The sequence below is a fragment of the Pseudopodoces humilis genome, chromosome 10, assembly GCF_049639895.1.
Source record: "Pseudopodoces humilis isolate 2021_Gansu_Grassland_sample_001 chromosome 10, ASM4963989v1, whole genome shotgun sequence".
Lineage (NCBI taxonomy): Eukaryota > Metazoa > Chordata > Aves > Passeriformes > Paridae > Pseudopodoces > Pseudopodoces humilis.
The window spans coordinates 2660434-2677726 of NC_142209.1; the positions used below are offsets into that span (position 1 = coordinate 2660434).

General features: G+C 54.0%; 1 protein-coding gene across 3 annotated transcripts in view; it reads right to left on the minus strand.

The window, feature by feature from the left end:
- CACNA1E (calcium voltage-gated channel subunit alpha1 E) overlaps window positions 1–17293 on the minus strand; it is a 105300-nt gene that overhangs the window by 46069 nt on the left and 41938 nt on the right. For all 3 annotated transcript variants that reach the window (XM_088060388.1, XM_088060391.1, XM_088060390.1), the window contains exons 8-9: window positions 11087–11190; window positions 87–202 (exon numbers count right to left, since the gene is read on the minus strand). In XM_088060388.1, coding sequence (XP_087916514.1) covers window positions 87–202; window positions 11087–11190 — 220 coding nt within the window. The remainder of the gene's footprint in view (window positions 1–86; window positions 203–11086; window positions 11191–17293) is intronic.

Consider the following 17293-nt stretch of genomic DNA (forward strand, 5'->3'; position numbering starts at 1 on the left):
TCCTTTCTATCCTCAGCAGCCCAGATGACCAGCAGTCTGTGGTGCCCCTTGTCCCCCCAGATGTCCCCCTGGCCACCATCCTTTACCCGCTTTGTCTATCCACGCCCGGTAGCCGTTGAGCTCCCGCTCGATCTGCTGCTGGCGCCGCAGCTTCATGAAGGCTCGGCGGTTCTCCACGCGCTCTCTCTCTTTGGCAAACTCCCTGGGGAAGGGCAGAAGGCAGGGGTGAGAGCAGGGCTGAGGGGCAGCAGGGTGCCCAGGGGGCTGGGGAAACGCGGCACAGAAAGCAGGGACCAAGGTGATTGTTGGGGACACGCCCCAGCCAAAGCGTGTCCAGAGGATGGGTGAATGACCAGGGAGGAGAAAAGCAGGAATGGATGGATGTGAGCAAACTCCCTGCTTGATTACTCAGGTGCCACTCAGGGAGGGTGATCCCAGTGCCACCCAACTCCAGAGCCAGCTCAGCTTCTGTGTGTCCCTTCAGGGGATAAAAACTGGGCTCTGTGAGGAGGCAGCGAGGGGATTGAGGAGGGAAAGTCCCGTCCCTTGCTTTTACCTCCTCTTCTGAATCCTTTTCCTTTCCAGACTCGGGGTATTTTCCCAGAATTTGAGACATGCCTGATCTCCTCTGGATCTCAGGGTCTCACAAGAGCTGTCCAGGTGTGATGACCAGCAGAGAGACCCCGTGCCCCATCCCCAAGTCCCCACAGAACTCCAGCCCATGCCCTCAGCCCCTTCCCGGTCCCAGGATGCTCCGAGGGAAGCGTGATTACCAAGAGCAAATGGCACTGTTCCTCTCTGTGAGAGGAACATCTCTCTCCCCAGAGACCAGCAGCAGTCTCAGAAAATAAAAAACTATTCCAAAGAACGGAAAAAGCTGGTCTGTCTGCTGCAGAGAGCGTTCGAGTGCATTACCCCAGCTGAGCTATTACACCCTGATGCTGTGTGGGCTTTTGCATGTGTGTGTGTGTGTGTGTGTGTGTGTGTGTGTGTGTGTTTGTGTGGAAAGCCTGGAATGTTCCCTGCATCTCTTGTTTGAGATCCCCAGACAATTCAAGCGCTTTTAATTCCACCCCAGGAAGGTGAAGTTTCCTGCCGCTCTGGCATTAAGTGTCAAATGACTCCCCCTCCAGCCCTGGCTTTCAGACTGAAATGAGACTTTCTTCCTGGGGCAGGGAAAACAAAAGGCAAGGAAGAGAAAAGCAGCCAGAGTGAAGGGAAGGAGGGTGGGAGGAGATGGGGGAGAAGGAAGGACCTTCCTGCTAACAGTGAAATGCACTCTCAGTTTTGGGCATGCCACCTCCTTGCTCTAGCTGGAGGAAAGGCAGGAGAATTCTGGCTGTCCTATCACCCCTCACCACCCTTTGTTTGCAAATTTGGGATGTCAAGGAATGAGAAGATGCTGTTTGGAGTCAGAGTTGGAGGGGAAGCTGCCTGTCCTCCTCTGGTTTGGTCCTCTGGTCCTCCCAGCTCTGCCCCATGGGCCATAACTCCATGGCAGCCTGGGCAGCACTTTTCCCAGACCCCATAGATACCAAATCCTAGAACTATTTGGGTTGGAAGGGACCTTAAAGACCATCTCATTCCTTTCCATGGGCAGGGACACCTTCCACTACCCCTGAGAGTCCCATCCAACCTGGCCTTGAGCACTTCCAAGGATGGGGCAGCCACAGCTCCTCTGGGCAGCCTGTGCCAGGGCCCCATCACCCTCACAGGGAAGGATTTGTCCCTAAAAACTAATCCAGCCCTGCTCTCTGTCAGAGAGAGCCATTCCCCCTTGTCTTGCAACTACATGGCGTTGTCCAAATCCCCTCTCCAGCTCTCTTGAAGCCTCTTTAGGCACTGGAAGGGGCTCTAAGGTTTCCCCAGAGCCTTATCCTCTCCAGGCTGAGCAACCCCAACTCTCTGAGCAGCTGGGAGAACTTGGGAAGCCCCTCCTGATTTATGTCAGCTGAGAACCTGGCCACTCTCTGCCGCTCCCTGCTTGCCCATCCCGCTGTCCTCCAGCTCCTTTCGCTGCGTGGCAAGAGAAACCAGCATCGTGTGCCCACAGTGGCAGCCACCCAGGAGGACCAGCTGAGCCTCAAGCCACCTTTTCCTGCAGAAAAATGCCTCAAGCCACCTTTTCCTTCCCCCTGGCCAGCCCTTTTGCTCATGGAGCACTAATTTACAGGAGGCTGGTGCTCAGGGACGAGGTCCGTGCAGCCGCGGCAGCGTCTCCGGGGGAGTCACTTCCCACTCACTTGATCCCTAATGGAGCTTAATTGCTTTTGTCCATTAGAAGGAGGAAGGGGTGGCAGAAAGGGGAGGGAGGGAAGAAAAGTTAATCCCAACTTAATGAATTATTACATTTCAGAGAGACACATTCCCGAGCAGGGCAGCAGCGGGGGCTGGTGACATCTGAGAGTGGGTAGGCGATGCTGACAGATCAAGGATTGCTCAGAGCCAATTTGCAGCAGCGGGTAGAGATAATACTGTGTGTGAGTGAGAACAGGGCCAGCCACGGTGACTGACAGCTGCTTGGGAAGGCTCCAAGTCACAGGCAGGGCAGCCTGGCATCGCCCAGAGAGCGGGTGCCTGCCTCCCACTGAAGGGCTCTGCTCCTCCTCTCTTGGGGTTACATCACCAGGAACGGCCCAATTCTGCCCTGCAAAGAGCCCAGGGCGGTGCTGCCCCATGGGGTCCCTGCAAGGGGGCTCAGAGCACCCCAGCAGATTGCACAGTCTCCACCAGCAGCACCTCTGCTTGTCCACTTGGGTCTACGGGCCCCAAATCCCGATGGCTCCAGCTCAAAAATATCCACCCCTGACGGCCAAGATCCGTGGTTGTGTCATTGCAACCCCTCTCTGCCCAGCTCTGTGAGCTCTAGAGAGCTCTGGAGGCAGTTGCTGAAAGCCCTGGTGGAGTTTGGGGATCAATCTGTCCTCCTGCTCCCAAGGGCACCATTCCCCCATACTCCGTGCCCAGTCCACTGGGGCAATGGGAGCACAGATGCTTTGCTTCTCCTCTGCCTGCAAATTCTCCTCCACAGCTTTGGGATTTCCCTCATCTGGCCTGAGAGCATCTCTGCTCCTGGCAGAAGACCCTTGGGGAAGCCACCATGCTCAGCCACATTCTCTCCAGGCCCCCACAGACACCCTCACACCAGGAAAGTGAATTATTCCGATGTTATCTGCTCTAAGGCCTGGAAAACCCAGGTCTGGTTTCAGTGGGAGAACCACTCATGGAAACATCCAGCTTGAAAATGGGTCCGCCCCTTAAAGAAAAAAAAAAACCAAAGCACAAGAAAAAAGGAAAAAACTCCAACCAACTACAAGAAAACCAAGAACCAAAAACAAGTTAAGAGAAAAGAGTATCACAGCTACTGCCATCCATTTTTCTGCATTTTAGACCATCTTTGAGTTCAAAGCTGGTAAATAGTGCTGGTCAAATCAATGTTGTGGCCTCCACGCTTTGAAACAACAAACCATCTATCTTCAAACCCATCAATTCATCACCTCTCGCCTCTATTAAAGATGTTTCCAGCAAACCAGTTATCAAATCAGCCTTAAAACAACTTCAGGCAGCAGAAAGGGATGGGAATCAGAGAAATACTGGGTCACACACTGAGGATGAGGCAGCAGCACCATCCTGCTATGAAAAAAAACCCAAATATAATGGGATGCAGAACAAGAGAGACCATCTCTTGTCCAAGTAACTGCTCTCCTCAGGTCTCGTGGGGGAAGTTCATGGCTCCACTTCAGGTTTGAGCACCACAGTCTGAGGAAGAGCTGCCTCTGAGACTCCAGGAGGGTGTCAGAGAAGGTTATGGGACAGAACTGACAACAGACGGTGAGGCAAACACAGCTGAGACAGTTGCAAACTGGGGGGATCAGATGGTATTTACCCAGGAGGTGTAAAGGAACTGAAGTGAGAGTGTTGAACTGACTGCGCAGTCTGTAACCTGGAGCCTCAACTCAAACAGACGGTGACAGGCAGAACTGGCACTGCAGGCTGGGATTATTGCACTGAACCCATGGCACAGGCAGGAGCAGGGTGTCCAAAAGGTACAAAAACCTCTGCAGGGGGAAGGTGTCCTTCATAAGCCTGCTTTGAAGGACACCACAAGTTTTTCAGTGAGGGTAATTGCTTGATTTAAGTTCACCTGAGCTGCCAGAGCCAGAGAAGACTCAAGGCCAGGCTGGATGGGGTCCTGAACAACCTGGTCTAGTTGAAGATGTCCCTGCTCATTGCAGGGGGTTAGCCCAGATGGCCTTTAAAGGTCCAACCCAACCCATTCTACCATCCCTCAACAAAGCCGCGTTGCCTCGAGACAGTCTCTGCAGCGCAAAGCGGCGAAGAGAAAGGATACAAAAAGAAAGGCAAACAGAAACACCCCATTTGTTGTATTCCCTGTCCAGCAGCTTTGATCATCCCCGTGTAGCTGGGCGGGAGCTCTGTGTCACGGCGGCGTGACAAACCTGCAGTGGGAGCGCGCGGCTGACGCCGCTAAAGAGAGCACATTTATAGAGCGCTGGCAGTCACACGAGCTGGGGAAGGAGAAGCTGACAAGCTGTTGGTGACATGCAATGGTAAAACGGGAAGGAGCTGGGAGAGGCCAGCCCTGAGATTACCCATTACATCACTGTCCCACTTAAGAAGGGGCAGGTGCTGACGGGTACCTTCTACCTTGCTGAGAACTTGTGGTTGTCCACCTGGATTTCTCCGAGGCCAAGTGTGCTGAGACCAAAAGGAGTGGGGAAGTGGACACTTCAGAAGGGAGAACAATCCTGCAGGAAGACCTGGACAGGCTGGAAGAGTGGGCTAACGAGGACTTTATGAAGAGAAGCTGTGGTTGCCCCATCCCTGGAAGTGTTCGAGGCTGGATGGGGACTTGGAACAACCTGGTCTAGGGCAAAGTGTCCCTGTCCATGGCAGGAGGGTTGGAATGAGATGATCTTTACGAGGTTCTTTCCAACCCAGGCCATTCCCCGATTCAAATGCAAGGTCTTGGACACAGGAAAACAAAATCCAGGAGGGCAGCGCAGGTTGGGATCTACCCAGCTGGAGAGCAGCTCTGTGGAAAGGGACCTGAGGTCCTGGGGACGAGTTCAGTCTGAGTGGGCAGCAAAGAAAGCCAACAGAGTGCTGGGCTGCATCAAGAAGGGCAGAGAAGAGAGCCACAAACATCCTGGCTGTAGACTCTCAATTCCATCATTTTTCCAAGGATAACGCCACCAAGGTTTGTGTCGCTGTCCCACTGCCCAGAGAACTCTGCAATGCTGCAGCACAGGCAGCAATAGCACGCTCAGCCCACGCTGCAAAGAAGCTGCAGAAGGGTCTGGCAGCCCCAGCAGCAAGGAGCAGAGATGGCAGCTCTTGACTGTGTTTCACTCTTATCAGGCAGGGCTGGCATGAGCAGCGCAGCTTCAATGCTTCAAGAGCCCCGGGCTTTGTTCACAATCACTCCCACTGGCTCATGCAGTGCTGGGAAAATGTCACTCCTCCCTTTCCCTCCTATGCTCCAGTTTTTATCCCCTCTGTAAGCAGAGAACATCTTTATAGTCTCCTTTTGCATGCGACAGCAATCCGCAGATGAAAGGTGTGTGGTCAGTACTGCAGGTGAGATGTAGTACGGGGGGAAAAAAAACCCACATCAGTTTTCAACCTTTCATCACATTAACTTCCCAGGAGCTTCCAGCACTCCAGTCCACACCTTCTTCACCCAACAGCAGTGCTCAGCACCCTCTTGCCAGGGTGGAGCTGCTCCTGGAGGAACTGAGCATCTCCAAAACCATCCACCGGCTCACAGCTCTGCAGCCACGGCCACGCGATTGCTGCCATCAACCAGGAGGGCAGAAATTACCATAATCTGGAACAAACAACTCCAAAAGCAATCTGTAAGCAAGCACTATCTGCTGAGTGCTTTATTGAGAGGATCAAAACGGAGCCTTTTCACCCACAGCCCTGCAGACCACAGGCAGTCCACGGAGCAGATTTGCAAAGAGGCAGGAATAAGAGCAATTTTGAAGCAGCGGAGACATGCTGGCAAATAATTTGCCAGGAGAAATCAAAGGGGAAAGTCAGCGAGTCATCTTTTTCTTGTGGATTTTTTATTTTTATTTTTTTTTTCCCTTCTTCTCCTTCTCACCCAGCTGGCTGTAAGAGGAGTCATTATTCCCTGTAACAGCAGAAGAGCCGGCACAGCAGCCACACACACGCCTCTTGTCAGGCAGCTTGTTTGCACGGGGCTTGGAGCCCTGGGCAGAAAGGTGGCCCAGCAGAGCACGGCAGAGAGGCACTTGTTGAATATGGATGCCCACCTGCCTGCTGAATAGAGATGAAGGTCCCCAAGACTGCTTTGCCTGGTCTGTGCTCAAACACCACGGCGATGGCAAAGAGCTCTGGGTGTGGACGTTCCTCGTGCATCCCATGGTGGTGCTGGGGGACCTGGGAGGGGCACCACAGCCCCCTCCTCCGTCCAAAAGGGACCACAAATATCGAGTTCCCAAGCCCAACACAAGTGCAGACATTTCACATCTCATCCGAGCCACGCCTTGAGATCCTACAACCAATTCCAGGGAAAAGCCAACGTGGTGCCTCCAAGCTTTCGTACTTCCAAATCCCAAGTATTTCTTGGGTGTAGAATCACAGACTCATTCAGGTTGGAAAAGCTGAAGGTCCTCAAATCCAACTGTTCCCACAACAGCACCATGTTCACCGCTATAGAATGTCCCTAAAAGTCACATCCACATGTTTTTCAAACACTTCCAGGGATGGTGATCCCACTACTTCCCTGGGCAGCCTGGTTCAATGCCTGACCATTCTTATGGCAAAGAATTTTGTTTGTTGACATCTTGCTGGGAACTTACAGTCTCCCATGAGCTTCCCTGCGTTGTGATGTGTCCTCCACTTCTCCCTCCACGAATCTTTGAGACATTAATCCTCTTCCCAGTGTTTTTGGCTTCAAAGCACCAGATCCCGCTCAGCCACGTGGGGCCCAGGTTTTTGTGTGGAGCTGGCAAAAAAGAACCCTCTCTCCATTGAAAATGTACGCTTGTTCCCTCAACACCCTTATTATTAATTGCTATAAAACTTAATTTTATTCATCATTGGTTATGCATCCAAATTGGATGGGGAAAAAAATTCAAATTAACTGAAGTGAAAAGATTTCAGAAGATGGCACAGAAGGCTCCTGAAGGAACTGAAGAAAACTCTCCGGAGACTGGGAACGCAGTGCTAACCCAACCTGAAAGAAAGATCTTAAGACAAAGAAATCTTGCCAAATTGATCCTTTAATTATAACATTAGTCGTTTCTTTCAAAGGCTTAGTGTAAGAAGAGCTGGGGGTGGGGGGCAGAAAAGACTTAAAGGGAGAAAAGACTTAACATCACCAGGATGAGTGGAAGCAATTAGGAGGATTTAAATTACTCTCTTGTTTGGTACAAGGCAGATAGATTTCATTTTTCTTGCCATCGTGCTCGACTTCTTGCTCTGCCATTAGCTCCAGAGGTCTTCTCCTTGGCTGGCCTGAGGGCCCAGTCTTCCCAGGTCAGGAAGCATCTCATTCCACTCTGCTACTTCAGCAGACCAGAAATACCAGTGATTATAACAGCTCTGACACCCTGGAAAGGAGCTGGGTGCACAAGACTGGATATGAGGATGGAGTCTCCCAGCTCTCAACAGAAGGATGATGCTGCAATGAATGGAGGAGGGTGATTGCAAACCAAATTTCTTCTGCAGAGGCTGTGGAAAGGGAGGTGGGAAAGAGTCAAAATTCAGCCTGTTTGGTTCTGAAGCTCTGTATGAGTCCTCAGGAAGCTCTGCATGAGTCCTCAGTGCTACACCTCCAAGCACAGCTTATTTTTTATCTTCACTCTTTCATCTTCTTGCTCCCAGTGACAAACTAGACACAAGCTGTCTTCTTGCCAGGAGGGGCAAAGCAGGCAGGGCCTCTGCAGTCAGCAGGACAGGAGCAGTCCCAGGGGCTGTGGTCACTCCTGGGGTGGTCACTACATGGCACCAGCAGCAGGGACAGGGCAGCGTGGCTCTCATCAGGTCCCTGCTGCTCCGGAGACAGAGCCCAAACACACACGTTTTATGTGAGAAACAGCTGAGGGGGGGAAAAAAAAAACCCAAAACTCCACGATTTCACAAAAAAAAGGGAGAGCAGATCTTTGCAAATCTCCAGCACATGCAACTCCTCCGGCCACAAGGCAGCCTCAGGTGGAAAGCAGCGTTTCAGTGCTCCATCCTCACTCTCCCACTGACTCTCTCCAGCCAGGATTATCTCAGCAGCTCCTGCAGCTTTAAAAGCTGAGCAGTCACAACTCCTTGGGCTCCGTACCTGCTCCCAAAGAGGAACGGGGCAAATTTATTTTATTTTTATTTTATTTTTTTTCACCTTCTCCTGCTTTCAACCAGAGTTAATTGATCCGTAATTGCAGCCATAGAGGGGGGAAAGTTAATAGACACAGTAATAAATGCCAAAGCCACAGCAGATCTGGCTCTCCAAGCCCCTGCCTGGAGGAGCTCCATCTCCTCTTAGAGGAGTTGCATGCGATTCCGGTGCGTGTGTGCCCGTTCGTATTTAGGGGGAAAAACTGAGGAGCCTCGCTATGATGAAAATCATTTCTTTTTCCTCTCCCACATACTTTGTGCTTAAGGAGCAGATGGATCCAGGCTGTTTACATCACAGAGGTCATGCCTCAGCTTAACAGTTGGGGATCTGACTGTTGGGAGAGATGCTCATCGCAACCAGGAGATTGCTAAATCTGGGCTCCGGCAAACTTCTGCTGGTGGCAAGTGAAACACACAAATGTCCTCCTGCAGCCTCTTTGCATTCGGGACCCACCCCGGGTGTTGGGCTGTTTCCCCAAAGGGAAAGAGGGCAGAGGCAGCTCAGCAGCAGCTCCTGGGTGGGAACCTCGAGGAGAATGCTGGAAATCCCGAGAGGACCTCGTTATTCAGCGGTGCAGACGGTGCGGTTTGCGTGGGGCCAGGTTTCTGCAAGGAGGCCACTGGCCATGATTTCAGCTGAGCACGGCCTGGCTTTCCCAAAAGCAGTGCTGTAACTGCCAGGGGAAGAAGTCCTTCGGTGGAGGTGTTTCCATGGAGCTCACTCCCAAAGTGACCATCTCCTCTCAGTCCAGCACAGCCAAAAGTGGGGGTATCTGGCCAGGCCCTGCCTGTTCATCCAGCTGAGAGCTGGCCAAGGGAAAGGTCACACCTCCCATCCCCCAGCACAGCCAAGTACTCTCTTCCAGCACCAGAGGAGTGCTAAAAACGAGAAGAGCTCAGCAAACAGAGCAAGGAACGAGGCCCTTCCTGCTGCACTCAAGGACACACATTATTTGTGTGCACAAGTGCCTTCTCCTGCCTTGGGTCCTGCTCCTCCAGGGCTCCAGCAGCAGCTTGGGATGATTCACCCAGCCAAGGTGCTGCATCCACTGAGGCACAGGGGATGTGGCAGTGTCGAGGCAGGGGGACACCACGGTGGCCTGGCCGTGGAGTGGCAGAGCCCACCTAAGCCCAGCCCTCCGGGGAGCTGAGCAGTCCTGCTTTACCCTGGATATCTGCCACGCCACAAGAGCATCTCCATTGCCAATTAGGCCACCCACCCACTTGCATCCTTCCCCATACAAACCCTGTTAGTGATAAACAAACAGAGGAAATGCCAGCCGGTGCCTGGGAAGAGTCCTAGACAACTGCATCCAATTCGGCGGGCATGGGAACGGCTGCCTGGGGCAGTCCTGCTGCAGGGAAACACCAAACTGGGCCAGGGCATGGCCAGGCATTCCACCAGCCCTGCTGTGGTACTCTGGCCAGTGTCTGGCTTGTGTCCTCTGGCTTGTGTCCCCAAGCTCCTTCCAGCATCACCCCAGCACCAAAAGCCTCGGTGTCCACACAGCTCACTTCACTGGCATGCCTCAATGTTGTAATAAGGGGCTTTCCCATCTTCCTAACTTGCCTTCTCCAGGCTTTTGTAGGAAAGCTCCTGCTTGACACTTGAGACCCAGCTGGACCTTGCCCAAATGCCCAAGCTGGATGTGGCATGAAGAAGTGGAAATTCCACCCAACGCTGCTTGGATATCTTCGTCCCCCATAAGAACTCCCTCTCTGCAGGGCAATGTGGGGCCCTTCCTGCAGCCTGTCCCGAGCCCCTGGACTCAGTCAGACCCCAGAATGAGAGCTGGGAAAATTCAGCCCAGTAAGAGACCCCCACCTGCCACCCTAGAAACTCCTGGAATCACACTTGAACTTCCAGGGACCCTCGGGAAAGGGACAGAGACAACCAAGGCCATTCTCCACCCTGACCCTTGCATCTAAGGGCTTTCCATCTGGCCACAGCAGTGCTACGACGACTTTTGCATTTTGCCATGATGCATAATTAGCTAAAAAATGACCTGCTTCAGTCAGGACAGAGGAGCCCACATCTTCCCCCAGCGCAGGAGAGGGCACGCTCTCGCCGTTCACCAGCCTCAACCGGCAGCTGAGGATGTGCTGATGCAACCACAGTTCATTGTCATGGAGACAAGAAGAGTTTTTGTCGAGTTTTTGTCTCCAAACCCAGCTTAATGGCTTGGATTAAAATCACCTTCCCCTTGGGAAGTGCATCACAGGGACAGTTGTTTTGTCCCTACTTCCTTATCTTCTGGGCTTATCCACGTGCTACCCAAGCACCCCTATCCTCACCAGTTTGCACCCCACCAGTGCAGGGCAGCTCAGAGGTGCTCTGTATCACTCCCCAAACCCATCCCAACCCACACACACCCCACCACAAACAGCCTGGACTCAAACACATTTTCACAGACCCCCTCCCCCATATCTCTCTCCTCTTGCAGGTCCCAAGCAGCCAGAAGATCCCCAGTGACCATTTCTCCCAAGTGAAATAACAGTAGTAATAAATATCTTCAAGGCTGTCCCTTCCCAAGCTCCCCAGGGAGAGGAAGAACCAAGCACAGCCAGGGGAGCACTCCCTTGCTGTGGGGCAGGTGGGGATGGAGGGGATGGAGGGGATGGAGGGGATGGAGGGACACAGGGACCAGCCTTAGGTCCCACAGATGTGTGACAGGCACAGCTCGGAGGGAATGACCCCACTGCTTACCCTGACAGCACTCCCAGGACAAGGTTGAGGACAAAGAAGGATCCAATGATGATGAGGGGGATGAAGTACAGCCAGTTCCAGGTGGCTCCTAAGGCATCATTGGTCTGGAGGGGAAAGGAAAAAAAACAAGTGTGACATCACCTTCGACACCAGTGACGTGGCAGAAGGAGGGGGTGTTAACTTCAGTGCTCCAGGCTGGCCACACCAGGCTCCTCAGAGTGACATGGCCATGCCTGCCAAGCCTTAGTGGGCACCCTTGAACACCAGAAGAGCCCTGGCACCCCTCAGCACCCCGCACCTGCCCTCCTCTCCAGCCCCAGTCCTCATCAGACAGGACCACTCCCCTCTGCCCCCTCCAACCATCCCTGCAGAGACTGTAAGACATGGGTGTAGCTGGAGGTGCAGGGTCCTGAAGCCCAAAACTGGGGTGCTGAGGTCACCCTGAGCATGTTTTCCACAGCAGTTTGATTTGGGGCTCCCATGCACATCCACCAGGACGGGGCAAAGCAGCCCCACGGCTGAGCACGGGTTTATAGGGCACCTTAAGACCAGGGAAGGTGGTGTCTAAAGAAGAGACAGGCAATGTTTGTCCCTTCATGCATGGTGGGAAACCTCCAAACAGGCATTTTGCTACTGGCATCACCACAAACACCGTCCCCCAAAGCCAAGGAGCTGAGATCAGACGGGAGCTCTGAGAGCAGAGCTCAGCCCGACAGCTGCAAGATGAGCCCTGCTCAATACCTCCAGACATTAATTCACCAGAGGTTTTAATAAAGCAGTGCCCCTCTGCCCCTCCCAGCCGCCTCCCAGGCCCCATTTGTCCTCTGGTGTCAGGCACAGTGCACATGACGCCGGGCTGAGGGTGATGCGGCAGAACGTGACTGTCTGGGGGAGGTGGTATCAATCTTCTTGCAATGAAAGACTCTTTCTCTTTTCTCTCTCTCCCCCCTTCTCCCTGTGCTAATTAAGCCCTCATCTTCATCTGAGTCATTGGCACCACGTCTCCTGGTCGGCCAGTGCACGAGCTGAGACGGGGCTCTGCGCCGGGACAAGCGCGATTCCGAGGAAACCAAGTCGCCGTGCTGGAGTCTTCCTCCGGTGGGAACCTCATCTGGGTGTCCCCATCACCCTGACAGCGATCCCAAGGCAGGAAAGGTGACACCAGCACACCCCCAACACAGGCATTGACCACAGCACTGGGACAGGGGATGTGGGAAGCGGTCTCAGGGACAAGGAGCACCTGGCACACAGCAGCCGAAAGGGTTCTGAAAGCATCTGGGAGGATTCGCTGCTCTCTTCCTTTGGCACGAGGGAAACCACACACAGGTCCTCTCAGGATGCTGCTCTTTCAAGAGCCCCAGTTCATCTCCAGCCTCTTTCTTTAGGAGGAGAAGCAAGCATAGGGAGGAAGGAAGGATGCACGGAAATGCCAGACAGCCAATGTTTGCCACGGCCCTCCAGAGAGAGCCAGGCTCTGCTCTGACAGCACCATCTCCCACAGCATCAGTCTTCAGGGCATCCTGCAACCCTCAGCCCAAGCTTGGCTGGGCTTCAGCTCCCTGCCAAGATGCCACTGGGTACCTGCCACTCATGTCAGGATTGCTTGCCTTTGAAACTGGCTCCTGCCCAAAAAACACAGGCTTTCCCCGAGGTACTTGTCACAGGGAACGCCAAACAGGCGAGCTCCTTTCCTGCAGGAGAAGACATCTTCCCCCAGAACTGGGCCACCACCACCCCTTCTTTAGCCATCTCAGCAGGAGAGAGAGGGGGGGAGTGGGCAGTTTCCCCCTGGGTTATCAGTGCCCAGACCACCTCCTTCCTCTCTCCATTTTTCAGGCCCAGCCAAGCTGGTGGCACAGGGGACCTGCAGCAGGTCTTGGCAGGACTCGGATGGCATGGGCTGGCTGTGATCCCAACCTCTGTGCATTTGAGTGCCTGCCTCTCCTGGAGGTGGAGCCAAAAGGGGGTTGGAGAGATTTTTGAGGGGATCTGGGAGGTCACAGCACCACTTGCACCCAGCAGCTGCAGGAGGGGCACTTCTGGGGCAGAGGAGGAGATGGGGAGCTGTGGCCATGGACCCACATACTCAAGGGCATTGCACTGGCCACAGTGAGCTCAGGGATGGTCCCAACCACCCGGGCTGCCACCAGGAACAGCACTGCCACCAGCAGCCACACGGGTCCTCCTGGCTTTGCTGGCATCCCCCAGCCCCAACAGGAAATTTCTCAGGGGACATCCCAACGCTCCCTACAAAACCAGGAACTGGTGGTGCCCAGTCTGGGTGCAGTGGCTCCAGATCATCACCTGCTACTTGCTCAGCCACTCAGACTGCCAAAAAAACTCACTATTCCCACTGGAAGCCTCCTCAAGCAGATGCTCCAATGGCTGCTGTAATTCCCAGCCTAAATTTATTTGTGGTCATTTTCCATACCGCTCCGTTCTTTTGCCAGCACTGGCCTTTGGCTGAAGTAGCTCTTTTCCTTCCTGATTCCATTCCTGATCTATTTCTAGACAGCAATCACAGTCATCTCCAGCCTCTGCTTTGCCAAAGCAAGGTTCTTCCAGTTCTCTCTTGCCCAGCTGGCTCTCCTGCCCTATTTTATCCAGTATCCCCTTCCTTTCTCCACTCCAGGCTCAGTTCATCCTCCCTGGACACAGGGAGCAATTTGATGGGTCACACTCCATCCCTGCACGATGCCACAGAGATTTTACCCGCATCCCACCATCCTCCCTCCTTCCTTGGTGACACCCCTGCCCCGCAGCCACCTCGTGGTCACCCCGATGTCACCCGTTCACCCTCTCCTCCTCCACACCGCTGCTTCCCAGCCAACCTGAGCTTCGAGGAGAGATCTTTGCTGCTCCTCAGCAGACACTTGGCTTTCCATTTCTCACTGCATCCCACATCTCTTCCTCCAGCCCTCAGATGCCTCCCAGCCCAGGATGGCAGCCTCTGTCCCTCCCTGGGAAGCCGCTGGAGGCAGGAAAGCCCATGACGCATCCCCAAGGACTCCACGAGTCCATGACATCCCCCGTGTCCCCTCAACACCGTCCCAGCACTGCTCACTTCCCCGCCAGCTTCACGGAGCTCCTCATCCCCTTCCCCATCCACTTCCCCTTCCTCCTCACCCACTTCCCCACAGCGTTTCCCATCTCACTACAAGGAGCAGCTCTACCACCTTCCCAGGCCTGCCATGCCAGTTTGGCCCGGCGTGACCTACCTTTGACAAACCCATGATTCATTTTCCTCTCTTGCCTCCCAAATCTGTTCCCAAGTGGCATGCGATCGAGGTCAGCCTCGCAGTCCTATTCCTGCCTGCCTTACTTTTCCTCCCCTCCTCCCCCCGCTTTTAAATATAGGCACCGCATTCGCTATTCTCCAGTCAGATGGTGCCTCCCCCAACTCGATGGAGCTGTTAAAAATACTTGTTACCAGACCTGCCATTTCATGTGCCAGCTCCCTCCAAGCTTGGGGGGAAGCCATCCCAAGCACCCAGGCTGGTGGGTCTCAGCGCTGGGCTCCCACGTTGGCCACGCCCTCCTTCCCAGGATCGCGCCTTTTGTTGCTTCGTGTCGACCAAAAGCGGGGCTGAAAGGTCCATCCGTGCCCAGATCTCTCCAGATGTCATTTCACTGGGCCTTCCTTCCATCTGCAGAGGTGGGGAACCGCTCACTGCTCCTCCAGGAGGTCTGTGTCAACACAACTCTGCTATGGCCCTCATCGCACTTCCCAAATTTTTTGGCGCCAAGATGTCGTTGTCTTGACTGGGCAGCCCCTTTCCCCATTCCTCTGGGGCATCACTTGTTCTTTGTATCCCTCTGTAGGCCGTAGTTCATCGTCTTGGTCCGCTGTGCCTTCCCATAGGGGTTTTTTTCCCCCTTTGTTGAAGGTACCAGGTGGTTGTTGTTTGCAGAATTCAGGGTAGACACAGGAATTTTGATCCCTGAATTACACCAGCTCCTTTAATGAAGAAATTCCAGGTTCCTGCCTTGCTCCCTGAGCAAGGTCCCATCGCTCACCCTTGGGACAGGCTTTTTATATTCCTTTGGGAAACGGAGGAGCTGCTTGGTGCCAAGTCTTTGCTGCTTCTTCCCTTCCCTTTGAGAGGCCTCCTTCTCATTATGCACCCCACCAGCCCCCAAAACTCTTCTGTGGCCATCAGACCAAGAACCACCAGGCTCACATCTTGGCACAACCCATCCTGCTGCCAGGAAAGCCCTCTGAGCCTACAAGTGACAGCACCAAGGCGTGGGAGCGGGACCCTCCTGAGGGAAAGAGCCCCCACCAGCTCCTGCTTCTCAACCCCCAAGCACAAGGTTATTCTTCAGGCAGCTCTTGTGGTGTTTGTTTGGTTTTTTGGGGTTTTTCTTTCTTCCCCCCCCCCCCAAAAAAAAAGGGCAGGAAAAGGCGCGGGAAGCTGCAAAAGCAGGTCTCACTCAGGGGGCCAGAAATCTAAAGAAATCTAAATATATCCTCAAGTTGAATGCACAGCACAAGCGCACAGCCCACACGTCCCCTCCCTCGGGCAGCGGCGCATGGGAACCTTCAGGATTTCTTTGCTATAGGGGAAGGGAGGGGGGAAAACCTCAATAAACCCCTCAAACTCAGTCTCTCCTGGCTAAAAATAAACAGGGAGCAGGTTCAGTCTGCGCAGGGAGCCTCAATGGCCACTCATTGCTCACCAGCATGGGGAGGGCCACTGGGGGCCTGTGGGCACCCAAAGCTTTCAGCGAGCAGCAAGATGTGGGTTTCATTCACACAGAGCTTTGGGGATGATGGGAAAAGCCATGGATCTCAAGGATCAAAAGGGCCTTTGACCCTGGAGCTGTGCTCGCCTTCCTCAGCGCTTCTCGGGTGCTTGCAGAGTGGGACAGCGGGTGAAGAACCACCACAGCTTCCATGATTTGCTCTCCAAATCCTTGGCTTGGCAACTTCCGATGGTCTTTGCCTGCTGGTGACCCCCACTGTGCTCCTGACATGGCTGATGGTGTCCCCCCAGCATCACCTGCTCCTCCCTGCATCCAGCTGAGAGTCACACACAGGCCAGCAGCCACAGCAAAAGGCGGGGAAAATTAATTATAAAAATACCTCCCAGCAGATTCCCTGGCCTGAGCAGCTCCCTCCAGACGCTGACACCCGCTGCTGCTCCCCCCAGAGCAGTAACAGATCTCCTTGTTCCCTTTAATAGCAGTAATTGAATCTCCTGCATGCAGGGCCATGCTTCACTCCCTGCCTGGGATCCATCAGCGACCCTGGCACTGGACAAGATCTGAATGGAAATGCTTTGCTTTCCCAAATGAGGTTAATGAGGAAATGGGTGCATTTCCTCTGCAAGGCCAGGACTGGCCCGGGGTGGGACACATCCTGCCGTGGCCACGTGTCGGGGTCTCCAGGCAGGGTGGGCACCTCCTGCCCCATCCCCATCCTCCAGCACTGCCCTTCACTGGCCCTGGGAAGCTCTGGAATAACACCAGAGGGGGGACACAAAACTCAGAATAATCTTCCCTCTGAGTGTGTGCAGGGAGGGAGTGGGGAAGGACACGATGCATTTCATTTTTCTGTTTCCTAAATGGAACGCCAAAAACGCGATGCTGGAAGGATTATTAAAAAATCCAGCGTTTTCAAAATATTTGAAACAGGCACCAAGACTGATTTTGGTGCTGTTCTCCTCCTCCAACCCACCAGGAAATCGCACCCAGCTGCCTCAGCATGGATGCACAAACCCTGCTGGACCCAGACCCTGGATGCTGCAGCAGGGCATGGCTTCTACAGGATCAGCTTTGGGGCTGTTTTCTCATGGGGATCCCTGCTTTGTTTTGGGCCATGCTGCAAGCCCAGGGAGGCAGCTTGGGCCCCATGATAAGTTTTTCATCCTTTTATGACGTTCCTAGAGGAAAGAACATCCCCAGCTTCAGCTGTGCTGCGCTGGGGCAACAGACCCCTGCATAAGCTCACTCATGGAGCCCACCAGCCCCACAACCCAACCCTGGAGCACAGGAGCACATTGACCAGTTTGGAACTGCTGGGAAGTGCCAGAGAACCCGTGCTGGAGCACTTCTACCTCCACCAGCCCCCCTGAGCTCCTCCAGTGCTTCCAGCAGACCGTCTTGGAGTGAGACTTTCCCGCGCGGGCAGGGAGGAGGGTGTGGGCAGGGAGCTTTTGATAGAACATGCCTGAAAGCTGGGATCCAGCAGACACAGTTTGTTTC